Below are 22,911 nucleotides of genomic sequence, written 5' to 3'. Positions count from 1 at the left end.
GGTGATATAGAATCTCTTATGTTCTCCTTGATAGATTTGGAACCCATTCTACTAAGTGAAGTATTCAAGAATGGAAAAATAAGCTCCACATGTACTCACCATCAAATTGGTTTCACTGATCATCACCTAAGAGCACATTTGGGAATAACACAATCGGGTGTCAGGCAGATGTTGGGGAGGAGGAGATGGGTGTATACCTACATAATGAGTGCGATGAGCACTGTCTGGGGCACGGACATGCTTGAAGCTCTGACTGGGGGGGGGCGGTGGGCAAGGGCAATATACGTAGCCTAAACTTTTGTAGCCCCATAATATGCTGAAATAAAAAAAATAATAAAATAAAAAAAATAAATTGTAATGAAAAAAAAATAAAGGAACTCCTTAATTTGCTGAAAAAAAGAAAAAAATAGGTATACTGAAACAGGAAAGAAACTTTGTTTGAATTAGTAAATTGTACCCAGAGACTCCCTTATTATCCTTTAGGACAACCAGAGAATCCTTTTAACCTGTACTCTTAACCCAGCAAGTACATATTAATAAAATAACTCTAATTGCCAAGTATTCAATTAAAACATTACTTATAATACTTTCCTAGTTACCTACAACTTTTTTCTTTTAGCAATTGTCAATTTCTTAAGATGACTTGTTTTACAAGCTCCACAATATTAACATATTCCAATAATAAATTTATTATTTGTATAATTTATTTCACATACAATAATATAAAACATTATTTCTCTCTAATCTTAAAGAAATTAGAAACTTTCTAAAGAAAGTTCTATTCTTAAAAAAGAAAAGTTCTATTATTAAAAGGAAGAAGCACTCGATTTTCTTTTGAATTCATTTCTCCAGAAGACCAGTCCTTAAGGACTTCTGGAGTCTAGCTATGTTGGCATCCAAAGCTGCAAGGCCATTTCTGAAGTCTTGTTCATCACGAGAAGTGAAAGTTGAAAAAGAAGAGATGCTCCAGTCAGACATCAAGTCAGAATTTAAAACACTACCATCAGGGACAGTATTGCCTTTCACTTGAATGCTGGTGTTGTGACACGCTGACAGGCCATGACATGCAGCCTGTTCCTCTGGATTTTCACTGGCAGCAGGGATCTTACCAATTGCTTCCTTTATTTTCTTGAGGAGCTGTCTGTCTTTCATATCAGCTGTTCTGGAAAGTTTTTCAGGTGCATCTTCTGCTTCCATTGTTGAAGAAGAACAAACTACAGGTGCACACAGATTATTTTCTTTTTCACAGACAAGTCCGATGTTGCTGATTGGCTGTGTTGTAGCTACACTTATCTGTGGCTGGGGGGATATTCTCTTAGAAAGTGGTGATTTTTTTTTAGGAGTACTTCTAGCAAAAGGAATATAAATTGTATTATCCAAATTATGCTCATCTTCAATTAAAGTCATAGTTTCACTCCCTTCATCAGAACCCGGTTTTGAAAGAGTAGAAATAACTCCAGGCATGGAAACTTCCTCCATGCCCCTAGTGTTACTATATTGAGGGCCTCTGGAAGGCAGAACATTTTCATAGGGTCTGTCTGGCTCTATGGTTTCCTCATTTTTAATTGTAGAAAGTGGCTGTGAATGTGTAAAACTGTGATTTGCTTCTAACTTATGTAGGTAGCTCATTATGGAAGTGTGAGCCGGGGCTGGGTCCTGTTGCAGTTGTTTATCATGAATGTTCAGAAGTGATTTGGTGAGGTTATTCCCAGGCTTGCAGTGAGCACTGTCCACACTAAGATCTGAGAGAAGTTTTGCCATACTGTTCTGTAACGTTCTGTTAAGAAGAATTTATTACACTAATTATTTTTTTAACCTGTTTCTTTCATTCATTTATATACCTCTATCTTTAAAAACAAGGATTTGAAGGAACCACTGGTTCTTAACATGAAAACAAACAACTAAAAGCACAAAATCACAGAATATGCTTTGGCAAGAGTAAATTAAAATAACAAATGTTAAAAAAAATCTTGGTTTGTATGAAATCTATCATTTTATCTAAAAATAAAGGCTCAGAAATTTTTGTCTTTTAAAATATGGAGATGCTTTATTCTTGAGCAATACTGCAACATTGAGCCTTACAATGAAAAATTAGCCCCATATAGGTAGGCTCAAATACAATGGAAAATGTAAAATACACTACTTATTTGCTATGAATTCTGTCAGAATTGTTATTTTCCTCTATTCAATATATATCTGCACTGGAACCATATTAGAAAAAAGGATGGTCAGAGATAATTATGTGGCATAATTAGGTAAAAACAGCTAGGTACCAGAAAAGTGTATAAGGAAAACCACACAGGGTTTGAAGTTAGACAAAAATGGAATCCAATCCTAGCACCGTCATTAGCTGTGATCTTGGGCAAGTCACTTAACCTTTCTGAATCTCAATTCTTCAATTGTAAATGAAGACAGATACTTCAGAATTACAATGAAGCTTAAAATAATAAGATGTAAGCGTAAAGTGTCTAGTGCAATTTCAGCTTAAATGGGTGTTCACTTGATGGCAGCTTTTATTTGTAGTCCTATTAAAGCCATTTCATACAAAGCCTTTAGTTTATTTAAATTGAATCTTTTATGGTCTAACAAATCATTGATAAAAAGATAAGCATACTAATTTAAGCAAAGATACAAAGGACATCAACAGGTAACTAACAAAAAAATATAACTAGCCAATAAGCATGTTTTTAAAGTTCAAGTTTTAATCAGGTAATTCAAAATTTAAAAATGTGATTTGTTTTTTTTGGTTATCAAATTTACAGTAAAATAAGAATAATACCATTGTTAGAGAAGCTTGAAGGGGCAGGTACTGGTGGTGGGGTATAACTTCTGGAGAGCAAACTGGCAATACATTTCAGAAGACTTAAAGATTTGTATATCTCACACCCTTTGACCCACCAATTTGCACTTGTAAAAATGTGTCCGACACAAAGAGGCTGTACTCAAAGATATATTTACAAAGATATTATCTATAATAGAAAATAACTAAATATACATATCTTTATCTTCAAAAAAGTGAATTGATTCAGTTAAATTATAGTATAACTGCATCATAGCCACTTATAGTCATGATGTAAAGAATATCTATTGATAGGGAAATGTTCATTATATAAGATTAAATTAAAAAGAGCAGGCCATAAATAATATGGATACAATACTCTTTTTAAAAAATAAATAGTCACACACACAAACATAAAACTAAAAGGAAATCTCTATACTAACAGTTAGAAGTGATTATATCTCTGGATATAGACTGATTTTTTCCTACAAAAGGCAAAATAAATTTTTTCCAACCTGGCTTACATTGTCATCTTAAACATGCTCTACCTTGACTTCTGATTGCTCTTCAAATGGCAATGGCTTCTGCCACTTCTCAGACCTCTTTCAAGAAGGTACTGAGGAGAGTGACATCAGCATAACGGTAGAATAAGAGTTTCCTAGCTCCAGTGCCCCTCACAGAAATCTAACTAACAACTATCCACAGACAAGTATGCCTTCATGAATATCCTAGAACTCAGGAGTGAGGCTGACATCCTCTCAGACCACAGAACTGAGAAAAGTCACATTAGAAGGGTAAGAGGAACAGTTTCAATCTGATCATGTCGCCCCTCCCCTAAGCAGGCACAGCACCACCCAGAGAGGATTCCTCTGGGCCAGAAATTTCTATAGTGGTAAAAGAGAGCTGGAGGTGGACATTCAGCTTTTCCAGCTTTCTGGGATGCTTCACAGGAGGCCCACTTCTACCTTGCCCCAGTTGTTTCAACAGGGATAGAGTAACTGGGGTTAGCTCGAAATATAGAAGGGCACAACCACCAGTGCATGGATCTTGGTGATGGCTCTGCATTCAAGCTCATGGAGGTGCCCGACAAGAGAGAACAGCCAACAGCGTTGCTCTGCAGAAAGCACGGCCAACACGTCTGCCCAGGTCAAGTCCCTACCAGCTCCCGGACCCAAGCCTTCAGCAGAGTCTCAATGCTCTGCTTAAGGCTTCCTCAGGCCCAGAGGCAGGTGAATATCTGCCTATATCTGTGAAGGAGAGCATATGGCCCTGCCAGCCTCTAGCAGTTGAGTGATGGCCCTGCCCAACCTTGTAGCTCTGCATTCAGCTTCCTGAAGCTGGAAGGCAAACTCACATCACTGCATAACTGCAGAGTATCTGGCCATGCCTGACCCTATAAATCAAGCAGTGATTCCACCAGGCTTTGGAGCCCAGCCTGAGGTTCTACCCAGGCCCATGCAGGGAAGCAAACTGGCAACTGCACATATTTGTGGAGCACAACTTCTGGCCCTGCCTGTCCTGAGTATTCAAGCGGTAACCTTGGCAACCTCCACCCAAGCTGGAGGCCCTGCCCAATCACAGACTCCAAATAGCAGTGGCACCCAGCCAGGGAACACAGCCTGCAATCCCACCCAGTCAGAAGTGATCACAGAGCCTTGCCAGTGGTCTCACCAGACCATGGAGCACAGCCAGTAGCCCCACCCAACCTAGAAACACAGGCAGCAGCCCAGCTAGAGAACCTGACACCAAAGTCTACCTGCCTACGTCACTACCAGGTGGCCCATCCAGAATCCCAGACTAAATAATGAAACGTCTTTTGCTTTTCCTACTGTTAAAGTTTGAATGAAATTATTCTATAACATATAAATGTGAGAAAAAGGCAATATTTCTACATAAACATACTATTACTTTCAAATGTTTGCAAAACTAAATTAATAAATTAAATATTACATATATGTTAGTGTTTCACTTATTTCCCTACAAGTTTATAATTCAAAATGGGGAGAAGTTTATAATTCAAAATGGATCTGTTCATTGGAAATACAAGGAAGATTGTTTTATATTCAGGATTGTTTTATATTTGGAATTATGAACTGTTAGGATCGTTCAAAGACACAGTAGATCTGATGAGCTTTAGGCCTAAAATAACTGACTCTCCTCTAGGATTTAAAAAAGTAGTTGAAAATCTAATAAATCTGTTTCAAAAGAAAATTAAACTTTGTTATTACATTATCACATAAAAATTGAGTTGAGGCAATTTTATTTATTTCAGAAAAAATCTCTTAGGGAACGAAGGGATATCAAGAGATGCTGGCAATTCCCTCATTTTACTGATAAAATGAAGAACATGAGGCTCAAAGAGGCTAAATGACTTAACCAAGATCATATGAGGGCTTACCATACTTAGTACTTTTCATGAATTATTTCTTAGTCCCCACAATAATCCTATGTTCCCACTTTACAACTGAGGTGTAGAGAGGTTAAACAACTTGCTCAAATTTACTCAGCCAATAATACATGGCAGAGCTGAGATTCCATTCAGGTCTCTCTAGCTTCAGAGCCAGAGATCTTAACCACTTTGTTAGACAAGTCTTCAGCTCCTCATCAGAGCACTCTGCCTGGAATCACAGGGTTTAAAAACACATTTAGCCAGGTTTGGAATTTCTAAACTAATTTAATTGGAACAGAAGAAAATATCATTAGAAATTAGCAAAAACATTGACAAAATAAGAGAAAAAGACAAGGGAAAGAAAATAGATCTGACATTATTTTAAAGTTTATAAAAGCATCTAATACAAAAGGCATGGGTTATTCAAAGGTAGTCAATTTTACCTTGTTAATTCTCTCAGTCGAGTCACCTCGGCATCACGCTGACGTAATGTTATTCCCAATATCTGATTTTCCTTTTCAGCAGTTTCTAACTTAAACTGGGAGCTTTTCACATTGACTAAGGCTTCCTCCAACTCTGAAACAACAAAAATGCTTCAGTTTCCTTCTTCCTTTTAAAAACTGTGACCATAACTACTGTCTAAATACATACCAATATTTATTCTTGTTATTTCCATGTCAAAATGCTGTTTATTTTCAAGTATAGTTTGCTCTTTGTCTTTAAATATATTACTAATTTTTTTGTTTTCATTCTTCTGATTTTCAATCACTTTTAAGAGCTCTTCATTTTTACTCTGTAGTAATTCCTGACTCTTTAGTGACTCCTGCAATTGATTTTGCAGTGACATGTTCAATGACTGAAGAGAAAATACTGTAAGACAAAACAGATCAAATAGTTGTTTCCCAATTTAAAAAGTATAGATTTGGAAAAGACTGCTTCTAAAAAAAGAAAGGCCTGGAATTTATCGATTTTGCTTAACAATTATATGCATCAGAAGTTCTATATAAATGCTACAGATATTTAAAAAAATTGATTGGTAGAAGTCATGCCATTCTCCAAATGATATTTTGGGCATTAAATTTTTTTCTTACCTTTTTTAATGAAATAATAATATACATCTAAAATGTAAAAAAATTCAAACACCACAAAATACCAATGATATCAATAATTCTCAGTGAAGAATCTCCCTTCCACTCCACCTCCCCACTTTCCCCAGAGACAATCACTATTAATTTTGGTATCTTTCTGGAAAACACTTTTACATATAGTATTAATATTTTATATAAATATAAAAAATATACTACATATATAGTTTCTAACTTTGCCTTTTTTTTTCATAAGACTGTTATGTATCAGCACCTAGATCTATCACATTCTTTTTCATGGCTATAAAAGTATAGGGCACCCAGCCTGAGAAACATAATGAGAACCCATCTCTACAAAAATAAAAATAAAAAAATTAGCCAGGCATGGTGATGCACACCTGCAGTCCTGGCTACTTGGGAGTCTGAGGCAGCCCTTATGACCAGGAGCTCGAGGCTACAGTGAGCTGTGACTGCACTACTGCACTCCATCCTGGACAACAGAGCAAGACACTGTCTCAAAAAAAAAAAAAAAAAAAAAAAAAAAAATATATATATATATATATATATATATACAAGGCACTATTTATTTAGCAAATACAGCCTTCAGTGAATGCTTGCTATGTGTGAGGCACTGTATTAGAATCACACAGGTGAACAACATAGACATGGCTGCTGCTCTCAAGGAGCTGATAACAAACAAGTATTATAAATAGTAATAAATGCTCTCAAAGAAACAATAAGGTAAATGAACGGAAAATAAAGAGAGAAGCTATTTAGAGTGGCAACCACTGATCTCCCCACTTGCCCTCTTGGCCTCCTCTTCCCCTGCCCATCTTTTGTTCATAGTGGAACCAGAGTGATATTTTCTGAAGAAATTGGTGATATTGAACACTTTTATGAAGTGCCCATTCTGTTGGGTGCTCATATTTTCTTATTGCTTTGGAAGAAATACTTACATATTAAGAAAATTAAGCCTTTTTCATGTCATGTATTTTAAAAATTTCCTATTTTGTTGATTCTTTTTTAGTGTATTTATAATTTTCCTATGCAGAAATTGAAAAAATTTCATGGCAACATATCTTACCACTCTGTTACTCTGTGGCATCTGAGTTTTTGTCAGGCTTAGGAAAAGCTTCCAAAAATACCAAAAAGAAAAAAAGAAAAGGAAAAAAAAGTTCTTATTTTTTCTTCTAGTACTATTTGTTTTTTTCTTTATTAAGCTCTGTGATCCATAAGGACAATCTGATAGTATCTGTCACAATTGCAACTGTATATACCCTTTGGCTCAGCAATTTTACTGTAATAAATATGTCCTGCAAAAATGCTAACATATGTGCACAAAGACAAGTACAAAGATTTTCACTGCAGTGCTGTTTGCATTGAGAAAAAAGGGGAAAGCACCTAGTTAGCTATCAGCAGAGGACTTTAAATATATTATGGTAAAACTGCATAAGCAGAATACCCAAGTAGTTCTTAAAGAGAAAGAAGCATATTTACGGACTTTGAATAGAAAAAAATGTCCACTATATTAAGTGAATAAATGCAAGCTGTGGAAGTGTATATACAGTATGATCTCATTTTCTAAAAAGGAAAAAGTACATACATAGTTCTACTTGTGTCTGGCACATAGTAGGTATTCGGTAAGTATTTGTGAAATAAATCAATTATATATGAACAGAAGATAGTAAAAGAAACACAATCCTTTTTAAAAATTGGGGGATATTACTGGGAAGTGAGATCATGGATCTTTTATTTTTCTATGTTTCTGCACTATTTTAAATTTTAATAAGGAGTACTATTTCTTAAGAAAAGAAAATCCACTTATACAAAGTAATTAAGAAAGTTCAATTCTTTAAAAACATTTCCAGGGCCACGAAATTCCATGGAGAATTTAACATCAATCCTTACAGCTCTTTTACCTACATTCAAGGTTGCATTCCACAGTACCAGACGCCTTATGAGTTTTTCCTTGTTCTCTAAGTCGTTGGTTCAAAATTCTCAATTGCCTAAAAGAAATAATGAAGAACTATAAACCCAAGACTCCCAAGTCCATTTAACAGTATACATGTGACAGCCTATCAAAAAGGAGAAAACACAAACAGTGGTATCCACTACTCATTAGGAAAGCAGAAGTCCATCTGATCCCCAAGACAAAAGACAAAAACTAAATAAATAAAAAACAACAAAATCACACTACTATTATTATGGAGCCTAAGATAATTTTTCAAAGATTGCCTGAGACGGCATAAAACCTCCCCTCATCAGAAAAAGGTTAACTTCTATTTTTTTCTCTTTTTTTGTTCTTTTTCTATGATTTCTTTGTGTTTTTCTGTTTCTTTCCTTTCCTATCTCCTCTTGCTATTTTCTTCTTTTGTCTTCTTTCTGTGTACCTTCATTACTGTAGTTAATTATCTACTTTTTAAAAGATCTGTCATTACTATGACCTAGAATACAGGCACTGAGTGCTATTAGAATCTATCAGCTTGATGTTTGTCACATGCACAAATCTATGCATCTAGTAACTTCTTTATTAGATGGAAAAGTTAATGGGCTTACTTAAGTAACAAGAATGTTGAAAGTTGCAAGTTTGCCCACAATGAACTGCACTACATGTAGTTGCTTCACAAACAGAAACGAACAAAAGTGTTCTCTTTACCTCTAAGAAGTAATTGCTTAGGGAAAAAAAAAGTTTTCTATTATCTTTCCAGAATTAATTACCTGAAAATATTTTGCCTTAAAATGTTTATTTTTGTTACAGAATCTAAAATGATAGTACCCTGTCTCATATCATTCAAATGTATTAATTCTGGATTGATTAAAGTGCTAAACATAAAATATACAAATAAACAAAACCCAACTACACAAGTTTTAGGAGGAAACCTACCTAATCTTGAAATGGGGAAAGCATTCCTAAGAAAAACTCAAAATACAGCTACCATCAAGGAAAAGAAAGAAAGATTTAACTACACGAAAATCTGAAACTTGTTCTAGATTTAACAGCCTGAAAGAAAATACCTGCCACAGATATAACAGACGAGGGGTCCATAACATTTAAAGAGCTCCTGCAGCACTCAGTAAAAAATGACAAAGGATGAGAATGAGCAGTTCACATAAAAAATAGAAATGGCCTATAAACATATAATAAAATGCTCAGCTTCACTAATAGGAAGAACTGCAAATTTAAAGAAAAGGATTTTTTGACCACAGGATTAATAAAAACAAACAAACAAAAAACACCAAGTCACAAAATAACACTTGATGATAGTATAGGGAAATGTATTATTTCAATTGGTGGGAGACTACTGGTATAATCATTTTGGACAGCAATTTAAAATATCCAACAAAACATAAAATGGTCATAATCTTTGACAAAATTATTCTACCTCTAGGTTATAGTGTCAGAAATGGTTGTACATGTGGAAAAGCATCTACAACCTTGTAAATATATACAAGGATGTTTATAATAGCAACTATTTAATAGTGAGAAGTTACAAACAACTTAAAATGCTGCATAAATTATGGTATATCCATATGTGAAATACTAACACGTGGTTCTTAAAAAGAATGAGACAGCTATAAGTACTGACATGAAAAGATCTCCAAGACACATTATGAAGTGAAACAAACAAGCTGCAAAGCAATAGTATAATATGAGCTCATTTTTGTTGTAATAAAACCCTTATTTTTCTCACTCTTTACAAGAAATAGTGCAGATCTAGAAAAGGCAGCACAGACTGGTGACCCCAAACTCCAACTGGAAGGTTTCTTCTGGTATTTTTCCAAAAACAGGAGATGCCCTGGGTCCTCCTACACAGCAAGTGTGTGACAGAAGCTTTGCCTGACAATCTTTTTATACGTTCCTGGTCAGATTCTTCTCTTCCCAAATGTAGCCAATCTAAACTTTTTATAACTCATCTTAAGCCTCTCATTCCTACCTTCCTCCTCTCAGTTGGATATGTTCCTATTTTCATTAAAAACAATGTGGTTTGCGGACAAACTCTGTTATCCTTTGGTCCCAGGGTGTATCTGTATGTTTCTAACCCTCACTTCTTCTGCAGTCTGAGGGAATAGCCTCATCTACCCTCTGTATCCCATCTCCTCCTAGACCCTCAAGGACTCTGCTTCTATCCCACTCCCTTTATCTTCTTCTATCTGCACCTTCTTCCTCTTTGCCAGTTCATATGCCTGAGGCAAGAAGCATACTAAAACCCCTCCTGTATTTATGAAAACACTCTCTCCAACCTAACTGTACTCTAGCTACTCTCTTCTCTTTCATTCCCACCTTTCAGGGACAGGCTTTAAAAAAATAATTATTCTATTAAAAAATGATACATGAGGCTAGGTGTGGTGGTGCATGCCTGTAGTCTCAGCTACTTGGGACAGAAGCAGGAGGATCACTTGAGCCCAGGAGTTTGAGGCTGCAGTGTACTGACTGCATCTGTGAATAGCCACTGTACTCCAGACTGGGCAACATGGCAAGACCCTGTCTCTACAAAGAAATAAAAAAATAAGAATGAAACATGATAAAAAATAATAAAAAATATTTTAAAAATTGATAACGTTACACATGCTATTTAAAAATATTATGTATTAAATCTAAATATACTTGATTTTAACAAAGGAAAAGAAGAACTGCTGACATTTAGGCAAATATTTCTTTTTTTAAATTCATTCTTTTTCTTACATCATTTTATTAAGATAAAACTGATAGACAATAAACTGCATAAAATTTGAAGTGTGTCATTTTATGTTCTGATATATGTAGTAAAATCATCATCACAGTTAAGATATTCAACCCCTCAAAAAGTTTCCTCATACCCCTTTTTATAACCCTCCCTTTATACAGAGACAACCACTGATTTATAGATTAGTTTACATTTTCTAGATTTTATATAAATGGAATTATGCATTATATATTCTTTTAGCCTGGCTTCTTTCACTCAGCAAAATAATTTTGAGATTCATGCATGCTAATGCAGGCATCAACAGTTCCTACCGTTTTATCATTGAGCAGTATTCTCTTGTATGGATATACCACCATTTGTTTATCCATTCATTTATTGACAGATATCTGCAATGTTTCCTATGAACATTTGTAAACAAGTTTTTATATGGACATATGCTCTGACTCCTTTTGAGCAAACATCTAGGAGTGGCTGAATCATAAGGTAGATGTATGTTTAATTTCTAAGAAACTGTCCAACTATTTTCCAAAGTGGTCAAACCATTTTACATTCCCAAGAACAGACTATGAAAGTTCCTGTTCCTCCACGTTCACGCTAACAATAAATAGGGTCTTTTGGCCAGGCGTGGTAGCTCTATCTCAGTACTCTGGGAGACTAAGGCAGGAGGATCACTTGCTCAGAGCAAGAGCGAGACCCCATTTCTACTGAAAATAGAAAAATTAGCCAGGCCACCCCATGCCTATAGGTACCTGTAGTCTATCCCAGCTACTCGGGAGGTTGAGGCAGGAGGATGGCTTGAGCCTAGGCATCTGCGGTTGCAAGGAGCTATGATGCCACTGCATTACAGCCTGTGTGACAGAGTAAGACTAGGTCTCAAAAAAACAAACAAAAAAAACCAGAGGGTCTTTTGATTTTTAGCCATTCTAATGGGTATGCTGTGGTATCCTTTTGTGGTTTTAATTTGCATTTTCCTAATGATTACTGATGATAAACCATTTTTTCACATTCCTATCTGACATCCATATATACTCTTTGGTGAAGTATGTGTTCAAACATTTTGCCCACTTTTAAACTGGATATTTTAAAATTTATACTGTCTTATTGAGTTGTAGTCATTGTTTATACATTCTAGATACACGTCTTTTATCAGATACATATTTTGTAAATATTTTCTCTCAGTCTGTTGGTTGCTTCTTTATTTTTAGTAACAGTATCTTTTGAAGAGCAAAAGTTTTAGATTTTGACAAAGTCTAATTTATTCATTTTTTCTTTTCGTTACATTTTTTATGTTCTATTTAAGAAATTTTCCCAATCAAAAGTCATTAAGATCTTTTCCTATCTTTTCTTCTAGAAGTTTTGTAGATTTAGCTTGTATATTAAGATCTCTGATTCATTTCAAGTTCATTTGAATGTGTGATATGAGGCAGTGGTCCCCAACCTTTTTGGCACCAGGGACTGGTTTCATGGAAGACAATTTTTCCACAGACCAGGAAATGAGGGAGATAATTTTGGGATGATTCAAGCACATTTATTGTGTACTTTATTTCTATTATTATTACATGATAATATATAAAGAAATAATTATACAACTCACCATAATGCAGAATCAGTGGGAGCCCTGAGCTTGTTTTCCTGTAAACACGCAGTCCCATCTGGGGGCAATGGGAGACAGTGACACTCAAATTGTGTTGCTTATGTCCACCTTACTTCGTAATCTCATTTTCATTGCTGTTACTGAAGAAACTCTGCTTCACAAAGATAGGATGTTGGAAATGGAAGCAGGCTCTTCAGTGCTTTTGTGGCAATCTCAGGATACCCTGACCTTTTTTTTTTCTTTTGTTGCTTAAACAGATGGAAGGATACCTTGACTTTAATCTAGAATGTACGGAGACTTGAAGTTGTCCCAAACATACTTTTAAGGCCACCATCATTTGCGATCTCAAACAGTTGATCCTCTCCTAACACGGACAAAGTCAATTCACCTGGCTTATTCACAAATGGGTCATGGATCCATTCCTTCTCCATTCGGGAGTCTTTTGCAGTTGGGAATTCATGCTCAAACTCTTTTAAAAGCTGAGATAGGTGATCATGCACCAGCTGAGAGAAAGAAGGCCCTGGCTCAGTCTCTTTCAAAATCTCTGCTAATGTTTGAAATATGTCAAAAATCCCAATATTCACTTGTTGTCCCCATTAATTCCAGTTTGGCTTTGAAAGCAGCCACTTTATCTGCTGACTTGAACACAGTTGTCGTTCTCCCCCCAAAGTGACAGGTTGACTTCGCTGAATAGGTTGAATATGTCATACAAGTAAGCAAGTTTTGCCACCCATTCTGTATCACTGAAATGTGCTGCCAGCAGTAACTGTTTTTCTGAAACAAATCTCTGGAGTGGCTCTTCTAACTCAAAAACTGGCCAGTTACCTACCTTTAGAAATGCATCTTACTTCTGTGTATAAGAGAAGATGTGTGTGCTCTGCGTCCATCTCCTCACAGAGCTGTGTGAACAGACATGAGCTAAGGGCATGTACTTTAATGTGGTTGATAATCTTAATCACATCCTGCAAAACACTGTTTAGTTCAAGTGAGATTTTTTTCAGCTAGCCAGCATTTCACTATAGATGAAACAGTACATAGATTCACATTGAGCAGTGACTTCCTTGACCCAAATGGTGATACCAGAAAACTGTCTAGTCATGGCAGCCACTCCATCCATGCATACGCCGACACAAAATGACCAATTCAGTTTTCCTAATAATGTAATCATTCAAAGACTTGAATAGTTCTGCAGCTGTGGTGTTGGTTGGCAAAAAAAAAGTGCACATAACCTATCCTCATGCACATCCTCCTGAAAAATATATCACACAAAAACAAGCATTGTTGCCTTGTTTTCAACATTGGTAGACTCGTCAACCTGGATTGCGTACCAGGGTGTCTCATTAATCCTCTCTAACATTTGTGTCCCAATATGCTCTGCTATTTCATCAATTCATCTAGTTATGGTGCTAGCTGAAAGAGGAATACATGCCACCTTTTGAACTGCAGCCTCTCCTAAAAGTTCACAGCAAATGTCCTTAGCAGCAGGCAGGATCAACTCTTCACCCATAGTAAAGGGCTTCATAGCTTCAGCAATGTGGTTCTCCACTAAGAATGATGCTGTCAGTGCAGACATACCCGATGTCATACACCGATGAAGTGGTGGCCTTCAAAAATTGCTCCTGTTCTTCATGTTCATGTTTTTTTCTTTTGAAGATCTCCAAAGGCTTGTCTTTTAATGGAAAGTGCTTGGTCTCCATGTGGCAAAGCAGTTTCAAAGGTTTCACAGCTTCGTTGGATAGCGGTTGCCAGATATTATACAAAGTGGGCTTGGAGAATGTGAATCACCTGTTGCAATGAACCCGTAATTTATGTAGATCCCTTGGTATTTTCTTTTAATGCATCTTTCATTTTGTTGGCAGTCCTAGAGTCTTCTGCTATCTCATCATTGGGACTTTCTGCCTTTTCAAACAAGCTCTCCATCAATGTTTGCCTTTTACTTTTTTTGCTAGGGTTAGCTTGTGGGCTTACCAAAACTGTGACTGACACAAGTGCGCAGTGTGAGAAAGAGGCACAGATGTAACTGGCAAATAAAAAAATGGGCAGGCCACGAGCTGACTAAAATAAGTGTTGGATTCTGACTTAAAGCCTGCCACCAGATGCAGCCGTACAATCGAAGTACATCAATTCACTTGCCATTATAAAGCCTGCAACCAGATGCAACTTAATGGTAGCTTGGCACTCACTGATAGGATTTTGGTATGAGTCTGCAAGCAAGTGATTTATTATGGTCTTTGTGCAGTCAACCCTGTCTGCTAATGATAATCTGTATTTGCAGCCACTCCCAGGACTAGCATCACCACCTCAGCTCCACCTCAGATCATCAGGCACTAGATTCTCATAAGGAGCTCACAACCGAGGTCCCTCGCATATGCAGTTTATGTAGGGTTTGCGCTCCTATGAGGATCTAATGCAGCAGCTGGTCTGACAGGAGGCAGAGCTCAGGCAGTGATGCAAGTGATGGGGAGCCGTTGTAAATACAGAGGAAGCTTCGCTTGCTCACCCGGCACTCACCTGCTGCTGTTTGACCTGGTTCCTAGCAGGTCATGGACCAGCACTGGCCTGTAGCCCAGGCATTCGGGACCACAGGTATGAGATAAAGGTTGAGGTTCATTTTTTCAAATATGGCCCTCCAATTGTTTCAGCACCATTTATTGAAAAGATTATTCTTTTGCCAATTTCTTTGGTATCTTTTCCAGAAACTAATTATCTGTATGTTTCTGTACTCTATTCTATTTCATGATCTATTTGTCTACCTTTACACCAATGCCACTGTGTCTTGATTACTATAACTTTATATCTTGCAATCAGATAGCCCTAACTTGGTTCTCCTTTCCTAAAGTTGTCTTATTTTAGATTCTCTGAATTCTCATGTAAATTTTACAGTCAGCATTCTGCAAAAGAGACTGCCTGCGTTTTCACTGGAATTACTTAGAATTTATAGATCAATTTGGGGAGAACTGACATCTTAAATCTTACATCTATGGATCTGGTTTATCTCTCATTTATATAGGTTTTCTTTAATTTCTCTCAGCAATATTTTGTAGTTTTCATTCTATGGGTCTTACATATCTTACATCAAATTTATTCCTCAATTGTTCATATTTTTTGATGCTACTTTAAATAGTACTAATTTTAAATTTCCTTTCAAATTGTTCACTGGTAATACACAGAAATACGATTAATTGCCTTTTGTATAATGATCTTGTATCCTGCAACTTTGCTAAGCTCACTTATTAATTCTAGTAGCTTTTTTGTAGATTCCATAGGATTTTCTACAAAGACTATCATGTCATCTGTGAATTTACTTCTTCTCTTTCCAATGTAGCTGGCTTTTATTTATTTTTCTTGCCTTATTACACTGGTTAAAACCTTTAGCAGAATGTTAAATATAAATAATAATCATTATTTGTTGAATATTATTCATATATTTTCTAGCATACACAGAGAAAAAACCAAATAGCTAACTGGAATTTTAAAATACTGGAATGATATTACAAACACTGTTTAAAAATATCATGTGTTGAATTTTAGGATTGTATGATTTACACTTGATCTTAGCCAAAAGAAGCGATAGGATTATATGATTTAAACAGAAAGAAAATAACGAGTAAAACCAGAACTGATAAACTTTACGCAAATATTTCTTTACTTCAAGAAATATTATTCCTAAGTAACCTAAAATTAATTATTTAGAATATGAAAAATGTGGAGTTTGGAATTCATATTGGTAAGAGTACAATACACTCTATTAATATAACCATAATTTCCACAGTTGTCTTAGTTCTATGTATAAATTCAACATTCATGTCTAATCTTTTCCTTCATTTGAGTTCATCTTTTGGTTGACTGGACTCTGCCACTCAAGAGTTTTCTGTTTTGTCTTTACAGGAGTCCAAGCATGCTATATTTCATAAGTTCATGTACACTGAGAAGATGACTGGTCCCCTTACACCAAAAGGACAGCTGGACCACATTAGAGATTCTTGGGGCATACTCTCTTTCCCTTAGAACTTTGTAAATGATCTTCTACGATCCTCTGGCAATGGCAATCACTGTGAAAAGGCTGAAGCCAGCCTAGTATTTTTCTCATAATGATTTTCTATTTCTTTTGAGTGGCTCCAAAGCCTTATTTTTCTCATCCTTAAGGTGTAGTAACTTTACCAGCATATGTCTTGGTACTGATCATTCTGCAGTTTTTCTGGGATCTTGTATGTCCCATTCATCTGCTGACATAGAGCTTTAGATAAGAAAATTTCCCCTTTATTTATGTATCTTTTAATATTGTCTTTAATCCATCTGTTCTATTCTCTTTTTCAGGAATACCAATTTTGTATCTTTTGTTTCTTTTCTACATGTATCATCTTCTTTATAATAATTTTTTAAAATATTAAATACCTTTATTTAAAGGTTCTGGAAAATGAGTTCTTTCTCTATCATCTCCAATACTTTCATAGTAAGTCCCTTTTTACACCCTCATTATATTACATATACCAAAACACCTAATACACTTTGTGCCAAATGTGGGGAACTTTCTCTGGGTACAATGCAATGAAATACTATGAAGAGCTTATATTCTTAACAGCTCTACTGTGATCCCAAACTGGTCTAATCTGTGCAAATATTTTTTACTATTACACCAGGACACCAAATCTCAAGAGATAAGTGACTTTCCAGAAGTCACACTGCCAAAGCTTTACAGTTACACATGTAAAGCTTCTGGTTCAGCTACTCAAATGCAATGGAACTTCACTTACCACCTAACCCATTTCTTTAACTGTAAAGTGGGAGAAGAGAATTTACCCTGGTTGTGAGAATTATATGAAAAGATGAACATGAAGCATCTGCTATATTGCCCTGTCACCACCAGCATTGTCCTTACTGCTCTAACTCCTGTGGCAGTTGCTATAAGTTGCTAAAGGTTAGTAAGAATATTTGACCTTATTAGAAGCACTTTCCTAAAATAATTTTTAGATCATTCTTTTTCTATTTTCCTTTGTGTGATTTCCTACAGCTTATCCACCATACAGTCAGTCAATTTAATAAATATTTATTAGACTGTTAGGCACAATTCTCAGGCACTGGAAATACAGTGGCAAACTAAAGAGACAAAAATTCAGACTTTTCAAGTTCAGAGACAGAGAGAAAAAAATAGAACTTACCAGGGACTTACGGACAAGAAAAGGGGGTGTCAGTGTTTAATAGGTACAGAGTTTATGTTAAAGATGAAAAAGTTTTGGGACTAGATAGTGATAACTGCACTGTGAATGTATTTATTGCCAATGAAATATACACCTAAAAATGATTAGAAAGATGAATGTTACATATATTTTACCACAATAAAAATAAATAAAAATTTTTAAAAGGGTCTAGGAAGAAAAATAACCTAAGTCTGATAGAAGACTACAAATCTAGTGGCAATTAAAATGAAAAGACTTGAGGGGAAAACCCAAAACCAACAAAACAAAACAATTCAGCCTTTGTATTATATAAGTTCTAGTGGACTGTAATATCCATGACTTCATGGTTCTTTGCTGTTAATTATTTTTAGTTTGTTTCTAATAGGGCTTTCATTTTTATAGCAATTTTTGTTTTTTTCCTTTATTTTTCTGAGTTCACCTAACCTATTTTTCTTCTCCTTTTACTGTTTTTCTTCTTTAAGTACTTTCTCTCAATCTCTCTCTTTCTCCCTCTGAGAGATCCTATTACCTCTAATTTCTATGGAACATTGTTTCAAGTTTTCCTGGATTTTCTTTGGGTGATTTGTCTTGTGATGGTTATTCTTGACATACCTCTGTCCCCGTTCTCAGTTTATTTTGAATGTTATGCAAAAATCTCTCCTATATATTTTTTCTTCCCATGGGCTTCTGTGATGTCACTCTCCTGTTACTTCTCTTGTTGCTCTTTCTCTTAAGAAGCTGTTATTCTCCAGCAATTCACTTTTTACTACGTTCACACTCTACACCTTCTTGGTGAATTGACCACTTATATGCTGACAACAAATCACCTGCTTTTAATCATCATTGTCTCCAGTGCCTACAAAGTGCCAGATCTATAGTAAAAGCTCCATAAAAACACGTTCAGTGAATAACTCCCAAGTCTACATTTCTATCCTGGATCGTGTTCCTGTGCTCCAGATTTCTATCATATATATCTCCAGATGACCTAAAATAAAATGATACATTCAGCACATCTAAATCTTAACTGGCAGCTCTCCTAACTCAAAAAATAAAATGAAATAAACAAACAGAGAAACAAATCTATTCTTCCTCTATTAGCTCCCACGTGGAAGAATTATGCTACCATCTGTTGAATTATAAGAACAAAAACCTGAATGCCATGCTTGACTCCTCCAATTCACTCCCACTTCATTTTTTGGTTCTGCGTGGGTACATAATGGTTTCATATTTCAGTCTAAAATCAGGAGATGGTCATGATTTTCACTTGCCCTATACATATTAAGGTACTCTCTATCTAGTTCCATGCCTCTTAAGTGGAGGTAATACTGCCCCCTCAACTCCCATCATGGAAATTTGGGAATGTGCCAGGGCTTTCGATGGTCAAAACAAACAGGGCACTACAGACATTTAGTGGTTGGGGACCAGGATGGCTAAATGTCGGAAAACTGTGTCAGAAGACACATAAAAACTGTCCAGCCCAAAAGCCCAAAATGTCAAGATGCCATAGAAACGATGTACCTAGCAATTTTTTTTTAAGCCACAAGATGGCAATAACCTCCAAGAAAGTCCTCCTGAAATATCACTTTCCTGGCTAAAAAGAAACACATAGCCCAAATGTCTAAATAGAAAAAAAAAATTTTTTTTTATTGAAAATGATGAAAAACACTTTGAATGAGCCTCTGCATTCCAACTTTTATTTGTAATGGAGATTATGGATAATTCTTTCCAATAAAGATTACCAAGTGGCACCAAAATTCCTACACTACTGCTGGAAACCTCATTCTGCTAAAAGGAGCGTATCTAATAAACTCTTCATTTTTCAGTAGTTTCATCTTTTAGAAGGTCAAGTAAACAACAGTGGCAATAGCATGCTATATAATCTTTATCCTCTAAGGACAGACAGCCAAAGCTCTGGTACCAAATGTGAAGAATTAGACAAGACATCAAACTAATACCTTTTTAAAAATTAAAAATAAATGGTGGCTCATAAAACAGTAAATCTCATTTTCTTGAATGGCTTCTAAATTAGCTCCTAAGGCAATTCTAAAATGTTCTGAGGAACAGAAATGAATAAGAACCATTGATCTTTCCCATGATGACAGTGTTAAAAGAGATAATATTCTGAGACTAAGTTTTGGTATGTTTCTTTAAGAAACCAATTATTTGACTGTCATCCCTTTAAATAATATACTTTTTTGAATGGCTTATACTGTATCCTTTTGTTCCCCAAAATACACCTAAATAGTGAAGTATAAATAAATCTCTACTTTCTAGTGGAGACAATGTAAAAGTCTACAATGTAGTTAAGACCACTGTGCTCTGAAATTAAATTGCCTGGGTTTGAGTCTTAACTGTAACTTCGTAGACATGTAACCTTGGGTGGTTACGTTAACTCTCTCTGACTTGGATTCCTCATCTGTAAATGAGAATAATAACACCTACTTGATAGTGCCATGGTGACAATCTGAAGAGATGACACATGTAAAGGATCAATAGCCTAGCACATAACAAACATTTAATAATTGTTAATAGTATTTGCTGTTCATTACCATTATTATTATTTATTCTTATTTTTAGTTTTGAAAAATTAATGCTGTTTTAGGTATCCCTTAGGTCATGACTGAAGACAATATTATTAGAATTTAAACCCAGCAACTCCATCTTTTATCATAGTAACTACAGGCTAATAATCTATAGAAAAATAATCCTAAACAAGTAAATCTCACTAGGTATCATGCCTTTGCAGGCTCCAGATTAGTACATTTAAGCTACTCTTTTACTAGGAATTCTATTTAATTGTTTTCCAGTTTCCGGAAAATTTGTGCAGGTCCCTGCAGGTCCTATCTTATACAATGTCTATGGCTCATGTGAGATATATACATATATGTTTTTATCCATGGTTTCTGGCTCCTAACTCCCATAACCCTGATTATTTCCTAAGTGACTAAAATAATAAGCATATTTTTTTATTAAAGTATTTGGCTGTTTTGTCCTTGATTCCCAAAGCAGCTTCAGATCAGCTTCCAAGTGATAAAGGTGAAAGATGGTCTTTTGTTACTATTGGGGCACTTTAAGCCTCAGAAGCAGGCCTCAGCTCTCTCTGACCTTCTCTTGTCCTCCTTTCACCTGTTCCTTCTTCTCCCGCAAGGCAGGTCATAGAAACTAAAACTATACTCTAATCTTCCCCTGCCTTTCTGTCTCAGAGGTCGCCACCAAGAAATTCTCTCACCTACCTTGTCTGAGTATGGGTCACAAGACCCCCATTTCAGAAGGCATCCTGCCCCATACTTGGGAGGAAGGAATGCTGTACAGAGAGGCCAAGAAGAATCTCAACAGATAGGCCTTGCTGAGTTTCCCCACTCAGCCTATTAGTATCAGATCATGCCCTTTTTGTCCAATCACATTTCTACACAGTTGTCCATGCTTCAATCATGCCTATCCAATGACGTCTCCATAAAAGGCCTAAGAGGACAGTTACAAAGAGCTTCCAGATAGCTGAACACATGGAGGTTCCTGGAGGGTAGCACACCTAGAGAGAGCATAGAAGCTCCATATCCCTGATCCCATACCTTGCCCTATGCATCACTTCATCTGTATCCTTTGTAATATCCTTTATAATAAACTGGTAAACAAAAGTATTTCCTTGAGTTCTGTGAGCTGCTCTAACAAATTAATCAAACTCAAGGAGGATGTCAGGAGAACCTCAATTTATAGCCAGTAGGTCAGAAGCACAGGTAAAATAACCTGGGGCTTACTATCAGCATGGGAAGTGGGGCTCAATCTTGTGAGACTGAGTCTTCAATCTGTGGAGTCTGACCCTATCTCCAGATGGATAGTGTTGGAATTGAATTGGAGGACACCCAGCTGGTGTCTGCTGTAGAACTGACTGCTTGCTTGCTGGTGGGGAGAAATCCCCACACATTTGGTCACAGAAGTGTTCTGTGTTGATTGTTATGGTATGAGAGCAGAGGAAAAACAGTTTGTTTTCCAAAGCAATATCCCAGACATTTCCATTAGGCAGGGCCATGTGCCTTGTTTTAGCCTATGCAATATATGTGGTAGTCAGACCATCACTTCTGGACCAAGACACATAAGAATGCCCTGTTGGCATATCTACATTCTCTTTTTCCTGGAAAACACATACTGAGACAGTGGCTTTGTAAAATGGAGGGAACCTGGATCCCGAGGCATATGATGACAGAGTGCCTCCAATGACCCATGTTGGTCTTGGCATGGGTGAGAAATAAACTTTTGCTGTGCTATGCCACTGAGATTTAGAAGTTTGTTACTGCAGCATAACCTAGACTAGCCTGATAAATACATTGAGGTACTTCATTTTCCTGTCTACATACTACCAACTAAGCGACAACAGAGGTAGAAAAGATGGAAGAAAATATGTACTAGTGGACAGAAGTAATAGAAGAGTTAGAGAATGCTGGAATCTTTGGAAAATAGGAAAAAAAAAGTAGAAATACAGTTAAGATAGTAAATCTATTTTCCTTATGAAGTTCTAGATATCTCATTTGGCGCCTTTGTTCTGGCCATAAGACATCTTTGCATACAGACAAAAATAATCAAAGAGCATTTCTTACCTTCGTAACTGAGCATTTTCACTTCTTAATGGTTGCATGGCCAGTGCTATTTCAACCTGGATATCTGTGTTTCCACTTACTGCTGGAAGCACAGATACGTATGCCTCCACTTCTGTAACCAATCTCTGAATTTCTGAATCCTCTATAAAAGTCAGAAAAAAGAGTAAAATCAGTATTGTAAATTATTTTTGGACAGAATTATTACATTTTACAAAAAAAAAAATCTTTATACATGTGTACATACTTACTATAAATAAATTCAACTCAATTATTTATGAATTTATTATACAAATTCTATTTTCCTCTTTCTTGCTGCTAATTTGTTTAGTCAGAAGTTCAAGTGTAAAGAAATTAAGTTCAGTAAAAATTAATCTTAAATCACAGGATTATTACTGATTTTGTTCAGTTTGAGAGTCAAGTAGGAATGTGGTTTATACATCTCCTAGTTCATACTTACCAAAGGATTATAGTGGCCTCCTATGATCGCTTGCTATAGGGTTAATTGGTTATAATAGTAACATTTACAATATGCCCTTTGATCCTGGCATAAGCAAAAAATTTACTTTAGGTGATTAATTTGGTGAAATATTGAGTGAGGGTCTGCTAGGAT

General features: G+C 36.0%; 1 protein-coding gene across 1 annotated transcript in view; it reads right to left on the bottom strand.

Moving 5' to 3' along the window:
- Positions 1–348: 348 nt before the first annotated feature.
- Positions 349–22,911, bottom strand: part of CCDC14 (coiled-coil domain containing 14) — a 40,487-nt gene continuing 17,924 nt past the window's right edge. Inside the window, exons 9-13 of the mRNA XM_045540115.1 lie at positions 22,302–22,443; positions 8,177–8,259; positions 5,820–6,038; positions 5,612–5,744; positions 349–1,777 (exon numbers count right to left, since the gene is read on the bottom strand). Of these exons, the coding sequence (XP_045396071.1) occupies positions 841–1,777; positions 5,612–5,744; positions 5,820–6,038; positions 8,177–8,259; positions 22,302–22,443 (1,514 nt within the window). The 3' untranslated portion in view covers positions 349–840. The remainder of the gene's footprint in view (positions 1,778–5,611; positions 5,745–5,819; positions 6,039–8,176; positions 8,260–22,301; positions 22,444–22,911) is intronic.

The sequence above is a fragment of the Lemur catta genome, chromosome 1 (assembly GCF_020740605.2).
Source record: "Lemur catta isolate mLemCat1 chromosome 1, mLemCat1.pri, whole genome shotgun sequence".
Taxonomy (NCBI): domain Eukaryota; kingdom Metazoa; phylum Chordata; class Mammalia; order Primates; family Lemuridae; genus Lemur; species Lemur catta.
Note: the sequence above shows the minus strand (reverse complement) of the source record. Positions and strands in the feature narration are given on the sequence as shown.